This window comes from Pavona decussata, unplaced genomic scaffold (assembly GCF_977016875.1).
Source record: "Pavona decussata unplaced genomic scaffold, jaPavDecu1.1 SCAFFOLD_161, whole genome shotgun sequence".
Taxonomy (NCBI): domain Eukaryota; kingdom Metazoa; phylum Cnidaria; class Anthozoa; order Scleractinia; family Agariciidae; genus Pavona; species Pavona decussata.
Window position 1 is genome coordinate 2614619 of NW_028145572.1, and position 22737 is coordinate 2637355.

Sequence of the window (22737 nt, forward strand, 5' to 3'; positions counted from 1 at the left end):
CAGCAGTGTGTTGTCACCGATCTCGTACCCAGAGTCCACAGGCTCTCTGGTCAGCTGTTGGTCAACATGAGAGACTCTGGCCTGGGGTACTGGAATTTTATTACTGCAGGATTTCTGCCGTAAAACAATGCAAGCCGTTACGGAGCAGTCAATCGAAAAATTTAAATGTTTTCGATTTTCTGTCTCTCCTGGCGACCAACCGCTAGCCAAAGAGCCTGAGGACTCTGGGTACGAAATTGTGTCGTCACTCTGACGTTCCATCAAAACTTTCTATCTAGAACTTCCTATTTCTGCTTGTTACGGAACGCCTTCCTATTCATACCTTCTTGTTTGGCATTTTTTTTACTACTGTAAGTCTGGGTGGGTTAGGGAATACCGTGACACTTGAAGACCCAACACACGAAGAAAACAAAATTGCAAAAGAATGTAAGTTTTACCTTTTTCGTAGAATGAGATGCTGATGCAATAACATTATTTCATCAAAACGTGAGCTTGACCAGGACGATCTCGATTTCATTAGACACTGCATTATTACGTTGGCGGCTTTCACACTAGAAGCCGGACAACAGAGGGGCAAATTATAGGACATTTACAGTAGAACCCCGCCTTACGGCCACCTCGTTATTACGGCCACTTTTTGTTTTTGGCCGCTCGGCAAAACGATCATACATTTAATTGTAAAAAAGCCCTCCTTAATACGGTCACTTGTTAATACGGCCAACTTTTTTTGGCCCCTTGGTGACCGTATTAACGGGGTTCCACTCAATTTTGTGGATCAGAAATTATGCAATATTAAGCCAGTTAGATAAAACTGCGCTGTCGGCGTTGGAAAGGAAGACAATTATCCACACAAATGAAGTCACATCTCCCCTGTGCTTTTTTAATGCAATTTTAATGCTGCAAAGATTGCTACAGTTCATTTTAATAAAAAGCTAAAACTGCATCTGCTAAAACTACTGAAAAAAAAAGCCCTTGAATACACTAAAAATTTAACTATAATATTATTATGTAGATTTATATAGGTAGATTACAAACATTCTTGTTTTGCTATGTATAAGAAAGCAATTCTATCAACTAGAGACCGTCAAAGTTGGTGTTGAAACTCGTTTTTCCTTTCTCAGCCTTGAAACTGATACCAAAACCACACATGTACATTATTTTAATCATTACAATATGGATTCCAAAGAAATTTTTCGGCGATATAGGGGAGCAATTTTATCAGCTGAAAAGTTTCATAGTCTGGCGCTGGTTCCAGTCTATCTTGGACCGCTTTTCTCAGCCTTTAAATTGACCCCCCCCCCCCCCCCCAAAAAAAAAAAAAAAAAAAAAAAACGAGAAAAAAAATACTGTGGATTTTATCAGAGCAACGTATATTCTGAAGAAATCTTTTTTAAGATATACGAGAGCAATTTTATCAACCAAGAGTCGTCGCAGACTACTGTTCGTTCTCGTTTTCAAAGACGCTCCAGGTTCTACGATGTTTCTCCCAGCTTTGAAAAAATTGTTACCCAAACGACAAATGTATATTTTTATCAGTACAGAGTGAATTTCAAAGACATTTTCTGCTACTGTTCGTAGCAGAGCAATTTTATCAACCAATAGTTGACATAGTCTAGTGTTAATACTCGTTTCTCCCCAGGTTCTATACGACTTTTCTCCCAAACCAAACGTGTGCAAGTACAATTTTTTCACTGCATACTATTTTTGCACAACATTGATTATTTATAACAAGCATCACTCCCAAATGTCCCATTTTTTAAAGATAAAAACTATGCTACATAATTATTCGAATAAGGTGCAGTATACAAGGATGTACATAAAAATGTTAGGATACACTGTAAGCTAGAAATTAATGTAAAAAGTTTAAAAATTCAAATAAAATGTTGATCAACAACCAAAATTGGATTCATCACTTTGATCCAACTCCTGTAGAAAACAAGCAAAAGAATGAAATAAGTAAAAAACACAGACTAAACAAAATACGGTAAAATATGGAGAACAGCACCCCCCAAAATTCTTGTTGGCCGATTATTGATAACTGTCAACAGTTTGCCGTCAGATAACTGGCAAGGTAACATGAAGAAACAAAATCAGATCACTGATGGACTGTCAGTCTGAAATGCAACTTGGGTGCTCTGATGATATCAGAGACCAAAGGGCTCGCAAAGTATCAACCAAGAGATAGTTGCCCTACCTGGTTTCGGTTTTCATTCATCCAAATGTACTTTTCTCTGCCTAATTTTCCATAAAATTAATCTTGTCCTACCTAAGTCATGAAAGTACTTTTTTGTATTTTTATCCCGGTTTTAGTAAGGAAAACAACTGTTGGCCAACTGTTGGTTATTTGTCGGATGACAGGTTTATTGGGGAGCTGTTATTCAATCTTTCCCAAAATACTGGAAAGATAAAAACCTTTCATTTAAGGGGCACGTTCGGTACCACGATGTGGTGTAAAATAATAATACAATATTGGAGATAATTACTTTATTTGAGTCAGTTTCAGCAGGAACTGCCCACAATAATCAAATTATGGTGCTAAAGCGGGACCTACAACTGTATTTCGAGCAATTCCTACATGTACATTATTTTACTGATCGTAAACAATTCCTACATTGTAAAACATGACTTTTGTTATACCAAACGTTAGAAAGCAGCATTTAAGCGGCCCCACCTGTGGCTGCTGATCAGTGACCCTCTCAGTCAATAACAGCTGAGGTGCACATGGTATTCAACCCACAGCTCCCATCACCGCGGTAGATCAAGTAGTAACCCTGTGCACACAGGACAAGCAACTTACTAAACAGATTGCAAAAAAAATAAACAAACAAACAAACATGCAGACTTGCAGTATAGTTCAAAGGCTTTTCTCCTCCCAGAATCCAAATTCAACAACATTTTGGAGCTTTGAGTTTGAGACTGAGAATGAAATCCCAAGGTTCTTCTTATGATTTGTAAAATGAGGTAATAAATTTGCAATAGCAGGTGGAGGCTACCCCGCTACTGTCTCTCAGGGAATGATGGGAGCGAGATGGCCGCGAGAAGAATGGAAACTAAACATGGTGAATTCAATTCAATTCAATTTATTTGCCATTAACAAAAACTTAATGTCAGCATTGTTTTTGAAGAAAGAAAATACCAAGAGCGATTTCTTTTCAGCTGAAGGATTTTCAACGTGATATTATCTGCTGGATGTTTTTACATTATTTATGGCAAGGAATTCCCAAAACAAAGACAAGTTTTTTCAAAATACAACAAAGTTTGAAAGTGGTTTCAATAATTTTGGACACATTTTTTTCCACAATAACCTGTAACATTTACATGAATAGATGATAAAAATAACTGGTTACTGGCTCCTAACAAGAATCCTGAAATCCTAAAGTGTAACCATTTGAATGAAAGCTTCCCTATTGAGCAGTACATTGTCCTCAAAATCCAGTGGTGGTGTTTATTATGCTGTACATGGTGGTTCTACTGTAACTTGTGAGTCTGCCGCTGAAAGTGTTGCATGTGTCCATTTAATTAAAAACTGCTGTATAAAACTAAGTAAAACTGTTGAGTGGTACTGTCCGAGTAATCTACTAATCAACAACTTCCTGAAGTGACATTCAAGTTTTTGAAACTTGTGCAGATTTTAGAAAATTGTTTTGTTATTTAGCACTTGAGGATTCCACAGCATAGCATACATTGTAACTGGAAGCCCAGGAAGAGCTAAGTACCCCCAAACTAACCTCTTCTCCCCAGCTTGATCCCCAACTGAAACGAAAGTAAATATAAATGTCAGGGTAAACTGAACAGAAAAGTACGGTGTAATCTGTAAATAAACAAGGTCATTGTTTATGTTAAGGCCAACCAGCTGTTACATGTACCTATTCTTGATGATCCAGTATGGTTCATCTCCAAACAGCAAGCTTTTCTCTATGAAGGACAAAGAAAGAGGGAACATGTGTTCAAACATGACCTGGTAAATTGTTTACAAGTTCAAGGTAACTGTCATGCTCCTAAAAAAAAATTCAATTGTCACTTAACATGTTGGGTCACAAGAGTGGTGAGCACTTGGAATTTCTTTTTCCGAGTTTGCCTGTGTCATTACTGAATAATACATAATTCTCAAGAGTGTTGAGTGTTGGTGTTAAGTCAACACCAAGAGTAAAAATTAATATTCAAGTCTGCGATTTTGACAGATTAGATTAGCCAGTAGTTGCAAAAACAACATTAGACTGATATCTTTTCATCTTTCTAAACCACTTAGTAATTACCTACCTTATAATTATTGTTAACTAGTACTGTACTGTTAATGACACTTACTGACACCATAGCCGACAATCAGCACACCATGATCAAGAGAGGATGGACTGCAGAAGATCTTCCATGGGTGAGCCACTCCTCCCATGTAAAACTAACAACATCAGTAAGACAAAAAAAGTAGTTATTATGACACAACTAGCAAACTGTGATCCAGAGATGGTGAATCACGGACCTTCCATGGATAAGCCACTCCTTACTTGTATACATGCATGTATCAGGCATTGGGAAAAAACACTAGGCAGTTTTAAAAAGCAGAAATAAACATAGACAAATTACTTGCTCTTCACTATCATTGCCAGCCTAAGATCTGCAACATTGAATTGTTGTACATAGTTATGGGTAAACTACCAAGAATCTGTACTAGAAGACAGATTGTGAGAGCATTTCCCAGTTAGCTTGTGCAAGTCATGCAGATCTTTCCAGATAGGTAACTATAGAAGCTCCAAGGTAGACAACAACTGAGAAAATTCAAAACATGGCTGTCTTAAAAAGAAAACATCTTAGAAATGAGCAGCCATGTCTGTGGTAAACGAAATGGGCCTCTTGTTGGGCTATTACAAAACACAAAAGACAGAACAGTCCAAGTAACAATTAGCTATGGCCTGTTTGTCTCACAAGGATGAAGAAGACTGATGATGGTGAAGAAACTCGTACCTCAACTGAATACGGTCATACGCATCAAGGGAGAGGGAAACTATGATACATTAAAAACTATAAATTTGTTCAAGATCAGTTTCATTTGGTACGAAGATGTCTCAAATTTCCATGTATGCTGTAAGTAAAATAAATAAGTATTGAGTAATTAAATCTCAAAAATGTTGATGTTGTTCACACCGCCTGACAAATGATACCTCACCAATCACATGAATACATGCACATTGTAATGTGTGATGTACTACATCTAATTACAATGAGAATAATGTTCTTCCTTACCTGCATCATGTTGGCATTGATACCAATGGAGATGGGTCCATTAGCAGCTAACCAAGCTGCCATTTCTGTAAAATATTGGTAAAAGTCCAAAAATTACTGTTTTGGTTGTTGCATTTAACATTTACACCCCCGGCCAGCAAGCCTGTAGTTAGCCGACAGATAATGCCAATGAAGTTGTTACTCACTGGTTTCATCACTGGATATGGCCACTGAGGAGTTAATGAACACGGAAGCTTCAGATTTCTTGAACTTGCATGTCTCATCAGCTCCTTCATAAGGATACTCCCTTTCTGACTCCAGTCCACCTGAATAATTATGACACGCATCAAGCAAGTAATCATTATTGTCAAGATTCACAATGTGGGTGAAACAAGCTTTAATTTCTGTCAATGTGCAGTTCCAGAAAATATACATAATCCCCACATGGAAGGTTTTTTTGTATTGTGTATTTTGTATTGAAATTCCAGTTTAGCTTCGTACTTTGCTTCTGAAATATTGGATTTCAAGACCCCCTCCCCCTAGGAATTTCCAATGACCTTCCAAGGTGTGGGCATGGGTTTTTTCTGGAACTGCACAATGCTGAACATATCATTACAGCGTTACTGACAGGTAGAAGAAAAGGCTGCCTGTTGACATGCATACTGTTTTACTGCTATTATGTTGTGGTTCAAAATTGTTTTGGTTTAAAAATTTTCAAATCACTTTGATTCTTATTTCCTCTTGTCTCAGATTATGGTAATGAATACTACACAAAGCAAAATAAGAATTAACTGTAATAACCTGCAACATATATAAATGTACCAATACAAACGCCAACAAGGAGGTCATCAGGCACTTTTGGACAAAAATTAGCACATCCAAACACAACCCCTGGACTTTACATGTACATAAATTATCTAAATAACTGTTTTTATAATTATTTGAAAATACCATTTTGTAATAATGACTACAAAACTACCCTGAGTATCACCCTGTTGTAGTAAAGGGCTAAATCCTTTTGAACAAGAAAAGAAAATTATTTGCAGCTTTACTCAAAGTACAACTGGCAATTTGGTTTAAAATAAAATACATGTAGTAACTGGCTTGCATCATCCAACTCTACATTTCAAAGTCACCACAACTCTAAATTTTCAACATGAACAATACATTACAACTATTGTCTGAGCATTCAGCACTCACCAAGTTTCATGATTTGCTTGTAAGCATTGGATGGAAGTCCACCATTACAGCCTTGGTCTACTTTGTCACAGTCAACAAGTTCTGAAAAAAATTAACATAACAAAAAATAAAGCAATTGAAAATAATCCTCATCCAAAAAACAGCAACTTTGCACTTCACACCTGTAGTGATACTTTCCCTAACCTCCAGCCAAATGTTATGTCCCAGAGAAATAAAAGTAACACTTCACTCTCTAGTTTAGGAATTCCATCATCATGATAATAATTAAAGTATTTACCTTGTTCGCTAAGAGAAATCAGTTTGCCTTTCTTGATTTTCCACTGTCCCTCAATATTTCCAGTTGTCGAGAAAGCCCAGCATGACCCACACATGCCCTGATGGAGGAAGGTTAAGGACATAATCACATGTGCATCTACACTTGAACTTTTAGTAGTCAGAGTTGACTATTAAAGCATACATGTACCTACTGTCAAACAATTAGCGAGTATAGTATAAACTAGTCTAGTTGAGCTCAGTTTAATTGTGTTTACAAGCTATGGTGAAGTGACAGATAAATAATATCATTAATGCTTACTTGATTCTTCACAGGAGTTACCGCACCTAAGATGAAAAAGGATAGCAATTCAATTCAACATGTTTCCTTGCTACATTGTACATGTACCATGATGCATACAGTGATTGGCTGTTTGCTATTGAAAGTTATTAATTTTACAAATATCATGCCTGGGAAAGCCAATGCTCAGTTTTCCCAGTGCTGAACAATATTTTGTAACAAGATTAAGTGCCAGTACACTACAACCTGTACTTACAACAGAATACAGCAGTGCTCAACCTTAGCAACAACAGTCCACTACTCTGGACAGGACTGCTACAATATATTTATTGGGTTTGAGGTTTGCTAGCCATCGGACTAGTCCCATAATGATAAAAAAAAATGTTTGGCCGAAAGATAAGTAAAGGAAAAAACCATTTAAAAGGCAGCAAAAAGGATAAAGAAAGTAGGAAATTGGAAAATAAAATTATAATAGAAAGAACAAGTGCACTGTAAGTCAAAAGGAAGAGCTCAACATTTTCATCTGGAATCGAAAATATCAACCTTTTTTGTGGGTACATGTATTTTATGAGGATGAAAAAAGAAATGTTCTGCGCCACTTGCCGCAAGTAGTGATCACTGGCAGGCCCACACCAGCCTTGAGGTTGCTACATGCAGGCCTGCCTCATCAAAATAAATACCGTATAAATTGTTGGTACATGTATGTACATCCCAGGTGGAAATCTTATTAAGATCTTGTAAGATCTTGCAAGATCTTGTAAGAATCTTGTAAGAATGAAAATAACACTAAGATCTTAATAAGATATTGTTAAGATTTGTTAAGATTTCAGATCTTAATAAGATCTTACGTCACTTCTTTACAAAATCTTAATACAAACTATACAATCTTCAGCATTTTAAGATCTTAAAAGTTCTTACAAGATCTTACTAAATTCTTGTAAGATTCTTGTAAGAATCTTGAAAAAATCCTCAACCTAACAATCAATAAGATCTTAAAAAATTTTAATAAGATCTTATCCATTTCTTAATATTTTCTTATTCAGATCTTATCAAAATTTATGACAAGATCTAATAAGAATTCTTGTTAAGATCTTAAGAATTAACTTACAAGAATCTTGTTAAGATCTTACTATGAGTTAAAAATAAGATCTTAAACAGATTTTGATAAGATCTTACCTATTTCTTAATGTTTTCTTAATAAGATCTTAATCAAAATTTGTACCAAAATCTTACAACCAATTTTCTGATTAAGATCTTACTACCTTACAATTATCTTGGTAAGATCTTAGCACGAATACCAGTAATTAAGAAAAAGATCTTTTAAAAACAGTTTTTATGAAGATCTAGTAAAAAAAAAAAAACCTTCTGTTATCTCAATTCTTTATTAAGACCTCATAATATCTTACAAGAATCTTCACAGGATCTAAGAATAAATGCCAGCAAGACTCTCTGTGGTAATCTCTTTCTTCAGTGTCCTAAGTTGATAAACGCTATGTAGACATGTATGTTTCTAAAAAAAGGCTTAAAAGATATGACTGTCAAGACTTACAGTTTGCAGTTTACAGATTGTATTGGCATAAAAAAAAAACTTAATGCACCGTCCAACACTGAAACGCATTTGTGAAAACACTAATACCTACAAACCTTCTTTGATGAATCTAAACTCCATTTAATGCCAAAAAGAACAACAGTGCTTTGAATCATAATTCCTACAATTTTCATGTACAATGCTAGCTTTTAAAATGAGCAAGAAAACGTGGATAAACGTGGGCCGGAATCACACTGAATCGTCTGAATCACAGCATGGCAACACCAGCAGCCATCTTGGATTTCATTCAGACTGGGAAGACTGGGCACCAATTTGGTCAGCAGATATGCCACTGCAGGCTCGGAGAAAGACCGTTTCATGTTAGATTTTAGGCGCGATTCAAGTTTTCAGCACACATTTCCTCTGGATTTTACCTCTGTTAAAGCTAAAAAATGATGGCTTCAAGCAGCAAACTGTGGACAATCACTTTTTAGAAAGAGGTAAGTTTCGACACCAATCATTTTGTGAAAGACTGCATGAAAATGTGTGATCATCCTCACAAATTACAGACAGCATGGATCCATACAGACAACGAGCATGCATATGTGCTTCTTAAAGATTGTTGAGGTGGTCATTCCCCATTTAGTTTTTATACGAAGCCTTTGAAAACGTTTTTATGGAGTAATTTGTAGCCGGGTTAGTAGTATAGATTATGGGGGTACGAGCGCACGACCATCATCGAAACGACCATCCCCATTTTCAAAACTTCAGTTAAATTTTCACACAAATCATTTCAAAATTTAACTGAAAATTTCCCAAATCTTCCTCAAATCACCCCAAAATCTTTACACAAAATTGTGTGAAGATTTAATCAGATTTTTCTGTGTCCGTAAGCGAAACTTGTCACACCGTTTTCATGTATGTATCTCTTATCATCAAAGCAACTCAACGAGGTCTTGTCCAAGACATAACTTCCAATGATATGTTTTTCACTCTTGATCACTCTCATTGTATGATTTATCTGTCTCTTGTCGAAAAGCACATTTTTATAATTTTCATGTCTCAATTCCTGCCTTATCACATTTTTCTTTATTCCTTTTGCTGTGCAACCGCCCTTATTGTTGTCTTTCATGTATGAATACATCTTTGATCTCAAACCAACAAACTCAACAATAGGCGTTCCTCCAACCTCATCCTTGAATTTTCCAATAACCTTCTTGTTTGTTTTATCGAAAAATTGACTACTCTCCGGGTAATCACTATTGTTGAATAAATGTTTATCTTTCCAAAAATCTTGGTAAACATCTGCCGCTTCGATCTCATAAGTCAAACTGTCAGTATCTGTAAAAAGTAACTTTGCCTTATCGGAATACCGACTTTTTATGTAATTGTAATGAAAATCGTACATTAGAGTTTTACTCAAATCCAAAATGCACATTCCGACATACGCCGGCCTGTTTAAAAGCAAACTCGGTTTTGTTTTGTGAACAGCAACCAAATCCTCATTAAATATTTTGCTGCTTTTAAAACTCGGTTTACTCACCAATTTTAATAGTTTTTCTTCATCTGTTACAAGTTTAATGTCCTCACGCTTTCTAAGATTTTCCATTGTTTTTCCAAACACCGAATTGTTCATCAGCTTGAAAAAGTCCTTTTCAAAAGAGTTCTTTGCCCCCATTCGCTTTTTTGTGTTGAAATCAATATACTTTTTCAACCAAGGACTCTGGTTGAATTTCAAAACTCTGTGAACCTTTGTCAATTTCAACCCCAAAGATAGATACAACTGCAAGTTTCTGTAATGCAAAACATACTTTTCCTTTTTTGCCAGTGTTGGTATCAACTTGTGAACCACACCTGCTTTTATTCGAAATTTTTCTGCAATCTCACGGCAATAATCAGAAAGCATATCTTCGGTCACTTTGACTTTTTCTGCGGCGAGAGGATAGTCATTATGAAGACTATGAAGCTCTTCAGGATATTCCAAATCAACCTCCAATATCAATCCTTTTCCAGACTCATCATTATATTTATCCAAATCCGCAGGGAGTCTACGACTCAAATCAACCTCATCATTACCCAACCATTCAAATCCACCTGTTGGAAGATATTGACTCATCGCCCAACCGTAAAGATTGTTTGCATCCAAATACATTATGTACTTTGACGGTTCCTTATCATCATATTCTTTCATATACTTATTGTTGGCCTTTCCGTATCGATTTGCGATATAACTTGTTCCACCACGCATTCCTTTTTCAATGAATTGAAACATATCAACATCGGACATCAACTCCAATCTAATTCCCGTCATTTTCAACATTGCGTCCCAACTCAGACCTGGTGATGTGAAATAATGAGGAGGATCCAATCCATAGTTGTTTCTACAAACCTTTCTAAAATTTTCGAAAACGTCTGCCAACAACAAAATGTCTGATTTTAAATACAAGTCGTGATACTCTCCCATATTGGATAAACCAAATTCATTCCAAACATTTTGGGCGTGCTGGTATTCTTCATCACTCACACCTTCATTGTTCAAAATGCTGAAAAAATCCTCCTTGTCGGGAAGTTTTATATCTTGAAATTTTTCAAAACTATCCATGTAATCATAAGGATAGACACCCTTTTTTGTCATCAAAGTCAATTCTCAACCTTTGAAAACTTGTTCAGTGTATTTGAAATCTGTTTTAGGAAGATTTTTTACCAGATTACACAATGAACTCATGAATTGAAAACTGTCAATGAAAACGAGTTGATGACCCAACATGAAGGCCATGTATTTTTCCATATTATTCGGAATGACATTTATATTCATCTCATGCTTTTTTCCTTTTTCGTCGGTGTACGAATTTTTCTTTACAATCTCACCAATTTCCTGCATTATGAAATGACTATCATACCCCCTAAGATTGTGAAACACGACCGGTATCTTGTCAGTCAATCTGAAATTTAGATTGCAATCTCTATGTGCTGATCCTCTGTATTTACCGGTAACATGACAGTGATCTCTCACTTTCACATCGCTTTTAACAAAAGATGTCTTGCATATGTGACATTCCTCAGCTCTTCCAAAACTTTCCTCATCCTCTTTTGTCATTTTGAGAGGTTTTGAAAAATGTTTTTTAACAATATTATTACACCACTTGACTTCTTCCAACATGTCCTCCATAAACTTGTAAACAGCTTTTTCTCCTCTGTAAATTTTGATCGGTTTTGAAAATTCATCGTTATAACAACAAACAACCTTGTATCCATATCCACAATCGATGTGTTTTTGGTATTTTTCGGTTTTGGGTCCTTGACCCTCTGTGGATCTGGATGTTTTTACCGGCTCTAAAACTTTTTTAGTGATTGCCTCAAAATCAGCATAAATCACAAATGGCGCAGCCAATTGATTTTTATGGTTTTTGAAAAAAACTCCTGTTCCGGGTTGAGGCATTTTGATTGATTGCACCCCATTAATCTCAATGCAATCGACTTTGTGTTCTTTCAAAATTCTTTCCGAACTAAAACATTGTAGACAGTACATGCAGAAATGCTTTCTTTCCTTGTGTTTTGTTTGGTTGTACATGAATTTATTGAAATCATTTATCAAACAATAATGCGTAATGTCGTCTTTGGTTATCAAAAGTAGATTCAATTGTGAGTTAAACTTTTCTTTTGAAATGTATATTGGATATGGCTGTCCTTTTTCGTAACCAAAGACATTTACACGCAAACTGTTTTGTTTTTCAATCTTGTTGTATTGCTTAACAGAGACTGGAAATTTGATTCCCGAATAATCCAAATTTTCAACATACTCTCTATCGGACTTTTTCACTCTCTGTGGATCTTTTTTCTGAGGGTTCAATTGACGAATATGACACCAGCGAAAACATTCATCGTCTTCGTTTTTGATGTTTATGACACCTTTTGCTGAGTTTTGTAGATCTTTGGGTAATAAAATGTATGAAGAACCTCTCAACGGCTTGTATTTCAAAACATTTATAAAATGACCGTCAACAGATTTAACAATCCAGGAGGAGCCTTCTGAAATCCATTGTTGAACCTTGTTGATAATATAGTTCTGTGTTTTTTGCAGCGATTCTGCAATCTCTGAGTCGTTTGTAATTGTTTGTGGATTCTTACCGAAATATGCTGTTTTTTCAATCCAACCGTCTCCTTTTTGTTTTTCGAATGTAATCTTCAACGTTTCGTTAAACTTGAAACCTTTCATATCCTCCAAAACATTTTTGAGATTGTTTTCAATCGTTTGGCGAGTGGTTTGCAGTTGGACCAATGGGTCAGAATCATTTACGATACCAACTTCGAAAGAGACTGTATATCCTTTCAAAGCAACCTCTCTTTCAATCCATCCGATACTGCGGGGTGTTTCTCCATCTCTGATTTTTCTTTTCAAACTTGAAACTCGTATCGGTTTTAAAATTTCTTGGTCTTTTGGAATCTCACTTTCTGGGATTATATCATCTAAAATATAGTAATTATCAATGAAATTTAAATTGGCGGTTGATTGATTCTGATTTATCAAATCGATCAACTCTGCTTTTCTCAAACGAGAATATCCACGTATACCGAGATTTTTTGCAACGTATTTTAATTCCGAAACTGTTTTTGAATCCATATTTATTGTATACCAAGATTATTTTTTTTAAATTATTATTTTTTCATTACCCCACGAAAATGAAAAATTAAGCTGCTAGCGACAAAATTATTGAATGCCCATTATCATCCTTGAATTGTCTTCCTGTTCTGATGAAATATTGCACGGATGATAGTCTTTTGTTCAACACTTTTGCACATCTGTAAATACTTTCACACAATGTTATTTCTTCATTATCAATATTTTCAATCCAAACTGGTTTTGCATTTGATGGTCTGCACACTATATTTTCATCGAAACCTAGCTCTTTTACCAACTCTTTTTTGGATAACTTTCCATAATTTTTGATTTTTCCAATTTTCCAAAGTTGTTCTAGAGTCATGAATGTTGTCATTTTTAATTTGTTGTATACCAAGATAATATTTTTTAAATTTATTTTTTACATCAGATTTTTTATGTCTATCCAGGAATTAAATTTTTCTGGGTAACCGCTCCACTTTACCAAAGCTTTACCTTTTTTATAGTCTCGTCGACTCACTTTCTCAATACGGTAAACGTCTTGAACAGCCTTTTGCATCTCCTGTTCATAAAAAGAACCGGATATTTCCTCGCCACTGAGGTCTTTGAGTCTGTAAGTGATCGGATTGGTGTATTGTATCTTATCGACTGTGAAAACTTCTTCTGACCAATTGGGTGTGTATCCTTTGTCTAAGACAGGACGTTTGTACTTGGAAATTCTGACCTTATCACCGACTCTGTATTTTGGCTTTGTTGAGGTTGGATTCATATCACCGAAAAGGTTGAAGTAAACGGTTCCTTCATTTTCTTTCCTCGACGCTTCTGCCGGCGTCATTTTTATCGAACGATGTTTGGTGTTGTTGTACCGCTTTAATATTTCGGGTAGTATTTCCAGATACACAGTATTGCCTTGAGCAGTGAATTCCTTCCACATTCTATTTTTAATGGTTCGGTTCCAACGCTCCACCACTGACGATTTCTCTTCATTTTCTGTTGAATACAGTTCAATCTCATTTTTTCTTAACAAGTCTTTCAGATGTTTGTTGTAAAACTCTGAACCTTTGTCAGTCCACACAAACTTCGGTTTTCTACCTTTTTTAAAGATGTTTTGAAATGCTTTGGTTACGGTCTCACCTTTTTTATCCTTTAATGGTACAATCCAACCGTATTTGCTAAAGACATCGATTATCATGAGAAGATATTTATAACCTTTATTCCATTTGCTGAACTGCTGCATCTCAACAAGGTCAGCAGCCCATATCTCATCGATGTGATTCACAATGACGCGCCGTCGGGTGAATTTTCTTTTTATGGGTCTATGCAGTTCATCTGCTAATTTTTCTTGCCACCCAATGTCTTTACCCGACGGCTTTTGACGTTTTTTGGAACGCTGAGATCCGCAGGAGGTCTACGACCTAGACCAAGTTTTTGCTTTGTGTTAATCATATTTCGAGCCATCCAGTGACCCCATTGTCTCTCATTATAAGGAACAGAGTCCAGCGCTTTGACCATTTTTCTATCGGCTTCATTCTTGCATTTTTTATCATCTTTGCAAACTGAATAATCAACATCGTGTTGCATCGCTATCGCATCGGTCTTACCCGTTGGTTTGTCGTATATCTCGAGTATTTCACCTGTTTTTGGATCCCATCTTACCTGATTTTCTAAATCATTGTAAGGACCTGTAAACTTGTGTCCCGGAAGAGTCCAACCCCCTTTTGGTTTTGGTAGTTTTCCGATGGCTTTGTGAATATCAATCGAACCGCCAGAAAAAGAACCTCCGGTAGTCGGTCTACCCTTCATTCCTTTTTCATATTCACCCCAATTTGGAGGATGCCAACCAATGTTTTTATAACTTGAACAAGCGGGTGTGTTGTGATATTTACTACCAATTTTTACCATGCTATCGCAAGCGTAATCCTTATATTTTTCTAATGTCTTTTTACCGGCCTTTCCTGTCCAAAACTGACTCGACAAAACACCGGTGTCCGTACTGAACGCTCTTTTTGCTATTTCTCCGGATTTGTATTCATCAAAAACATGTTGTGTTGAAGGAATGAGTTTGCCAATAACATCCATCGACTTTGATGCAGCTTTTCCTGGAGTTCCCAATTGTTCTAATATTGTATCTAAAATTGCTCCACCCGATTGATCCAAATCTTTTCTATCGGTTTTGTATTTTTTATTTGGTCGAATCTTTGTTGACAATTGATCCAACGCTTCTGAACCGGCTTTTTGAATCAACGGTGCAGCTTTTTCCAACGCATAATCGAGGGCCTTTTTCTGCAGTTTTGGGTTTCTCAAAGCTTCACTTGCATAATAGCGGCCCGCTTCAACAGTTTTTTTACCAAGCCATGGAATACCATGTTCAATCAACATATCTGTTCCAGTCGAAGCCAATGTGTCAAAAATGCCCGCCCCTTTGGACGGGCCATCTAGTTTCCCTGATTTATCCCTTGTTCCTTTACAAATTTGGTTTTTGTGATTCCACATTCTGCACATGTGCAGAAAAACATGAGACGACCATTCTTCGCACGTTTGTAACCTGCAGGTTCAACACATTCAGTTTGTTTTCGTTGTTTTACGCAATAAGATTTCATTTATAATTAGATTATATTATTTTTTCAAAATATTTTTCAATGAATTTTTCATTTTTTGAAGTATCTTTTACATCGAATACTTGTAATAGGTTGAAGTACAGCTCCGCTGGGTTGTCTGATTTACCTTTATTCATCTCATTCAAAAAATACAAACAAAAGTAACCGCAAGTTGTTGTCAACAATCCTTGAATCTGTTCGTTTTGATGAATCAGAGTTAAATTCTTTTTCTTTGCATGGTTTACAATCTCTTGAAACGGTGGTAATCCAAAACTGTCAAAATAATTGATTACACCATTTTTTACATGTGTTGCCACCCAATGGCTTCCGCTCATGTATGACGGTTCGAGGTTGTAAATAAATAAAGCCATTTTGTGGTTGTGTGGAACAGTTTGATCTCTTGACAAAACACCGCCAGTGTCTATCGGAATTTTCAAACGTTTACACCATTTTTCCAAATCGAAATTACTCATCGGAACGTTTTTTTCAAACTTTAAAATATTGCCCCAAACAATGGTATTTGATTGAATGGGCTGTTTTTTCCTAAAAGCAACCCGTCCCCAGTCTTTTTTTTCGTCTTTTTTTTTCCAGCGCCAATTGTTCCGGGGACTTGTTCCCATGTTCCAAAAAAAGGGGGCGGAGGTTGATATGCACCTAATCTCGGAGCCGCTCCGCCATTTTGTTTGGGTGCTTTACCCATTCTCGGACCACCGGATCCCGTCATCTTTTTAAAAGCTTCAAGAGCCAAAGGAACTCCGATTGATGCCAAGAGCGTACCAAGAAAACCCCCCGTTTGTTTTTTTGTTGGTTTGATGTGTACTCCTGAACCTGTTTGCATTGCATTTATAATATCCATTTTTTGTTTATCGGTCAATAGATGTTTGTTTGCAATCAGTTGTTGAATTTTCGCATTTGGAATCAGAAAACCACCGGTTTGACCACCGCCGGATATCTTTTTGACAAGTTGGGATGCTCCCTCTGAAACAACACCTGAAAGAGCAGACATCCCCAAAGTTTTCGCCAATTGTGGTCCTAAAGTTCGCCCTAACGTCAAGATTGAACTTAAAAGCGATCCACCGACTTGTTTTCGTATGTTTGACTTTGCGAGTTTGATATCCATTCCCTTGTTTAGTTTTCGATTCTTTTCCAACCTGGTTACAGTTGTTTTAGGTACTAAAAGAGTATCACTCCCAGATAGAGCATCATTTTTCAAACGCAATGTAATCGTTTCCTTTTCATGATAGGCTTTACTCAAAGTTTTTTTCTGATTTTCAGAAAGCGAAATGTTGATTTCATACAATTGTGTCATCGTTATTTTATTTGATTCAAATAAAATAAAAAATTTTTTGTAACTCAAACAATCATAAGTTCATTTCCTCTTTTATCCACAATTATTTCAGTTTCATAAAAAACGATGGCATGTGCCCTCACATTAGCTGTCGGAGCAGTGTTTAATCTAAAATTTAAAATAAGTTGTTTTGGATCGCGTGTGACAGCCTCTTTTTGGAAAGTCAAATCAAAATAGACAAGACCGTAAAGAGCATCGAAATTGTGGAGATTTAACTGCGTACCGGTGTTGAGATCATTTTTTCTAACAGCATAAGACATCAGATCGTTAAAGATTCTGACTTTTGAATCTGCATCGTACTCCAATTCAGGATAAAAAGTACTGTTTCCATATTCTAATCGACAAGATGCAAGACTGGAGTTTGAATCTGCAGCATTCAATTTGAAAGTATCATAAACATACGGCGTTCTCTCAGATTCCTCGTTGTTTGGGCCATCGGTTGGCTGCAAATAAACGAATACATGTTTTACATTGTCAATGGCGGGACTGATTTGAAACATGTTTTGAACTGCTCTTGTGTTCGCGCTTTGGTTGTATAAATCTCTCATGTAAACCCATTTGCTCGGTTTCAAAAAATCTTTCACAAATTCATTAAATTCACTATCCTTTGGAACCATTTTTGGAAGCCAAAGATAAAATCGAGTCACAACAACACGACCATCGTCGGCAGCTGCTGCTTTGTGAATCAATTCAGAATCATCGTTCAATGTAATTTCAATTGTGAGCTGCATGGGTGGAATCATCTTGTCTTCCAATTCCTCGAAAAAACTGTACCTATTTAGTGGAATTATTTCATTGATGCTTTTTGCACCACCACTTCCATCATTGTTTGCAGCTTGAGTTAAAATTCGTCTTGCTTCAAAACCCGTATTTGTGTTTGCTGTTGATCCGTTTGTATCAAGATACCAAAAACTGTTTTTAGCAACCGATCTACTAAAATCGTCGCTGTACTCAAGCAAATTTTTGGTGTTTGTGATTCTGTGAATGTTGTCACTTTCGTAAACAATTTTTCCTGCGGATTTGATGACCATGTGTTTGATCAGAGAATGTGATCCATTGATCATGGTGATTCTGTCAGCGGCTGCAAAACCTGCACCGTCAGCTTTTTTCTGTAACTCCTTGGTAACCTCAAAATACCCGTTAAAATAATCGAAAAAAGTCGATCTGTCGTTGATTGTAAATTTATAGCCTGTTTTTTTCTGAGAATTGTTGTTTCCAGGCGTCTCAATAACACTGTCAAGAGAAAATCTAACCATTTCGTATCTTTGAAGTTTTTGGCTAGTTCTGAAACTCATCCTTTTTATTTATACCGAAAATTTTATTTTTTATTTTTTATTTTTTCGTCTTTTTTTCATCCCGCTTCCGGAAATCATTCGATTCAAAATTAAATTATAATCTTCTTCGACAGGTTGGGTTACCTTCGGTTGAGAAAGCTGAATCATTGAATTCAACATTCCGTTGTAATCTCTAACCGTTGGTCCGGTGGAGCCTTTAGTTTTTTTACCCATCTCTTTCAAAAATGTTAAACCTGGACTTTCAGAAAATTTTTTACCTGCAACGTCGACAGCTTTCTTTCCGATTTTGTCACCAGCACTTTCTATTCCAGATTTCAAAGCTTTTTTAGCAAGAGGTTTCAAAACAGCTTTAGTCGCTGTTGTTAACATTTTTTTCATCGGTTTGAAAATATTATCAACAATCAAACCTGAACCTTTATGTTTGTAAACAAATCTTCCGAGTTTCGGATGAAAAATTCTTTTGTAATTATACGGTTGCATTTTTATTATTATGACCTTTTATATTTTTTCTTTCAAAATTAACGAAAATGCGGTATCTGCATTATTCAAATCGATAATCCTTCTCTGTCCGTCGGTGATGTATATCCGTATGTTGTTGATTATATACTTATTGACTGGGTTAAATTGAACCCTCAAAGGCTCTTTAGTAAAAGCATATGAAGGTGTCAAGTCGTTTGTCCCAAAAGAATACAAGATGTCTGTTTCATCTCCGTCGACAAGACTTTCTGAAATCAATCGATCAAGAATGTTGAGAATCTCCGTGTCTTGACTCAGGTTTGGTGTGTAGTCGCCAATATTTTCAGTACTGGTCAAAATTTTTTTGTTAAAACCGATCAAGTCGTTAAAATTTGATGGTCTCAAATCGAGTTGGTAGTTTGCTGCCAAAGTAATGATTGTTTTATATGTTGTGTTGTCAAATTCCAGAGTTATTGGATATGAGGGGTTGCTTGCTGTTCCTGTTTTTGTCTCTTCCTTGATGTGATCGTTGAAATCAACATAGTTCCATGTACCCGGTGGAAAGGTTATATCTTTCCAAGTACTTCCACTGTCGGAAGAGTATTTTATGAGCTGGTTTTTCAAATCAGAATTGATATTGAACCAAGTGAACGACATTGTTATGATTCTGTCAAGACCAAGAACATACGTGTTGTTTGGGTTGAGTCTTATCGGTTCATTATATTTGATTGTAAAATCACTGGGTTTATTTTTACCTTGTTTTTTAACGCTGTGAGAAGATAAAACCAATTGTCTTTCCATTTTTATTGACTCTTTTTATTTATTCACCCGAAAAAGTTTTTGTAAAAATTATTGTACACAGGTTTGTTGATAATGTTGTTTTTTAATAAAATATCCAAAATTGCCACACCCATGTTTCTCAACTCAATACTGTTATTTCCTGCTTCAATCGAACCGACGATTAACTGCAACTTTTTTATAGCGTCGTCTGGATTTATGAAAAAAGCGTTTCCGCCCCGTTTTGTTTTGGCAGACCTTCTCAAACCGGAACCTTTGATACTCTTCAACTTGCTTTTGTGGTAACCAATATAGTCGTTTAAAACTTTTCTCGTATCATCAATAACTTTTCTTCCAAACTGAGCTTCAGCCTGACTGATCATACCTTTGTTCAGCTGCTTTGTAATGTGTGTTTTGTATCCTGGAAGTTGCTGTCTTTTTTTTGTCGCCTCTTCGATTTTCTTTGATAAATAATTATGTCTTGTTTTTGCTGTCATGTCAACCCTGTTGAGTTGTGCTTCAATGTCATCATAATTGGATATACCAAGTTCATCCAAAGTCTCATTTATTCTATCTTCATCAAAAATTGAATAATCCGGAACTTCATCTTCATCGTATTCCGGTGGATCTTCAGGTATTGTCTCTAGTTCTGGAATATACTCCGGATCGATTGATATTTTCTTTTTTCCTGTTTCCAAATCTTTGAGAACGTCATCGTAAGAGGGTGGTTTTGGAACAAGCTGTTTTGTACTTTGTGGTTGAACCCCCTCATCAAACAAATCTTCTAGATTGTAATCTGGAATTCCTTCATCCTCAATATTTATACCGTAATCTGGAGCAAAACCTCCGGGTGCTTTTTTTCTAAAAATCCTTTTTGTGGGTTTAGTCTGAGCCAGTTTTAAATCTTTCAAACCGGATGTTATGGGTCTGAAAAGTTTTTCTGCTTCGGCTTCTCCCATTGTATCAGCGATTTTCTTTTGTTTGATTGTTTCCCTAATTATGTTGGTAGTTTGGCCGGCTTTCGTTCTTTTTTCTGCTAATTCTTTCCATTTTTGCAAACTCATTTTATCTTTACTCAACAAAATTTTTCTAAAAATGTAAAAAATAAATATAAAAACGGGTCGTATAGCGTGTCGTATAGCGTGTCGTATAACGATTTGCAACAAAAACAAACCGTAATCGAAAAATATTTTGTTTGGTATTAGTAAATGGAAATACCAAACTACGATGTCAAAGGTTACAGTGATAACAATTTTCGACAGATACCAGGATGTGAATTCATGCCTGATAGATGCTTTAGAATGTTGATTTGTGCGCCCAGTGGTTGTGGAAAAACCAACCTTTTGGTTCACATGATAATGAAACCACTTTTGTATTACGATAAGATATACTTGTATGCAAAAAACTTGGAACAGGATAAGTATCAATTTTTGTTAAAAAAGTTCGAACCTTTTTCAAGAAAATACAATTATGATATGATTGAAGCCAGCAACGGCGATATTTTGCCATTGTCGGAAATGAACGACGAGCATCAAAAGTTGGTAATTTTCGACGATTACTTGAACACTGGAACAGCAAACGATAGGGAAATTAGGAATTATTTTACAAACTCTCGAAACAAAAACTGCAGTTGCGTCTATCTTTCTCAGTCTTTTTACAACACGGATAAAACAATTAGATTGAACTGTTCCCATTACTGCATTTACGATTTTCCAAACACAAGAGAAAAGAATTCAATTTGCAGAGATTTGGGGATAAACGAAAAAATATACGAATACGCAACAAATGAGCCTCACACATTTTTGTATTCCGACAAACCGCGAAAGTTCAACGCAAAAAATTTTACACAAATTATCTAAACATTAAATAAAATGAGTTTTTACAACGGAGTTTTAAATTTCAATTATTCTTCAGGAAAAGGAGAGAGAGGAGAGAGAGGTTTTCCGGGGGTTGGTTTCAAATTGGATGGAGATGGGAATTACGACATGCAAAACAAAAAACTCGTAAATGTCAAACAAGGAACCAATCCCAATGATGCAGTCACAAATAGTCAAATTCAATCGTTAGATAATTCCCCTGGTAATGTGCAAGCCGATAAAGCAGTAATTTACAGCAACACGGGTAGCGTTCATACCAACAGTGTCTATCTGCAGGACATACCAGACGGTGCTGGTAGCTTCAATAGTGTTAGATTAATGACTGAACATCAGTCTTATGACAATATTCACCTTCATGTACCGGATTTGCAAAACTTTGACGGCTATGGTGGGCGTAAAAAAAGCGAAATTATGGTAACATCGACTGAACAACATATTACCGGGCGGAAAACATTTTTCGATCTTAATGTGGTAAAACCCAATAATAACGATCAAGCGGCAAATAAAAAATATGTGGATGATGAGATTAAAAAAATACCATCAACTGATTTATCTGCGTATGTGAAAAAAGATGGCAGTGTTGCAATGACTGGTGATCTTAATATTGGTAATCAACAAATCACCAACCTTGGGTACAATATTCAAAATTCATCTGATGTTGTCAATTTAGGTTTTTGTGATACAAAATATTTACAAAAAGTATCTAATAGTGACCTCAATATGGACAATCATAGAATCAAAGGTATGGCTCAACCTGTTGATAATAATGATGCTTCCACTAAAGCATATGTTGATAATGAAATAGCTAAAATACCATCTGTTGGAAGTGATTTGAGTGTATATTTGAAAAAAGATGGAAGTGTTGCAATGACTGGAAACCTTGATATGAATAACCAATATATTCAAAATATCAAAACACCAAAAGCTAATGAATCAGATAAATCTGCTAATGTTGCTTTTGTTGTCAAAGAGATAAATGATTCCAATGCCAATTTAACCCAACAATATAAGGATTACATGGCTCAATCACATTTAATAAGCAGTCATAAAACAAATCAATTCAAATATCTTATAGATAGTGACGAGAGCAGTTCGGAGTACAATATCACGGTGAATGGTATTGTTGATTTCAATGGCTCCCCACATCAAAATAAAAAGGCTTACAGCATAAATTTGACAAAGGATGCAGGCACAAATAATTATCGATCAAGGATAGGTTTCAATCTTTATTCTCTCGCTATAGGAACATACACTATCGTGTTTGAATTCTA

The 22737-nt window shown here is 35.9% G+C and overlaps 1 protein-coding gene across 1 annotated transcript in view; it reads right to left on the bottom strand.

The window, feature by feature from the left end:
* Nucleotides 1–856: 856 nt before the first annotated feature.
* Nucleotides 857–22737, bottom strand: part of LOC146464770 (cathepsin L-like) — a 38723-nt gene continuing 16842 nt past the window's right edge. The window contains exons 7-16 of the mRNA XM_085129159.1: nucleotides 6992–7017; nucleotides 6695–6791; nucleotides 6418–6498; nucleotides 5424–5543; nucleotides 5239–5303; nucleotides 4306–4396; nucleotides 3867–3915; nucleotides 3729–3753; nucleotides 2672–2771; nucleotides 857–1926 (exon numbers count right to left, since the gene is read on the bottom strand). Coding sequence (XP_084985285.1) covers nucleotides 2697–2771; nucleotides 3729–3753; nucleotides 3867–3915; nucleotides 4306–4396; nucleotides 5239–5303; nucleotides 5424–5543; nucleotides 6418–6498; nucleotides 6695–6791; nucleotides 6992–7017 — 629 coding nt within the window. The 3' untranslated portion in view covers nucleotides 857–1926; nucleotides 2672–2696. The remainder of the gene's footprint in view (nucleotides 1927–2671; nucleotides 2772–3728; nucleotides 3754–3866; nucleotides 3916–4305; nucleotides 4397–5238; nucleotides 5304–5423; nucleotides 5544–6417; nucleotides 6499–6694; nucleotides 6792–6991; nucleotides 7018–22737) is intronic.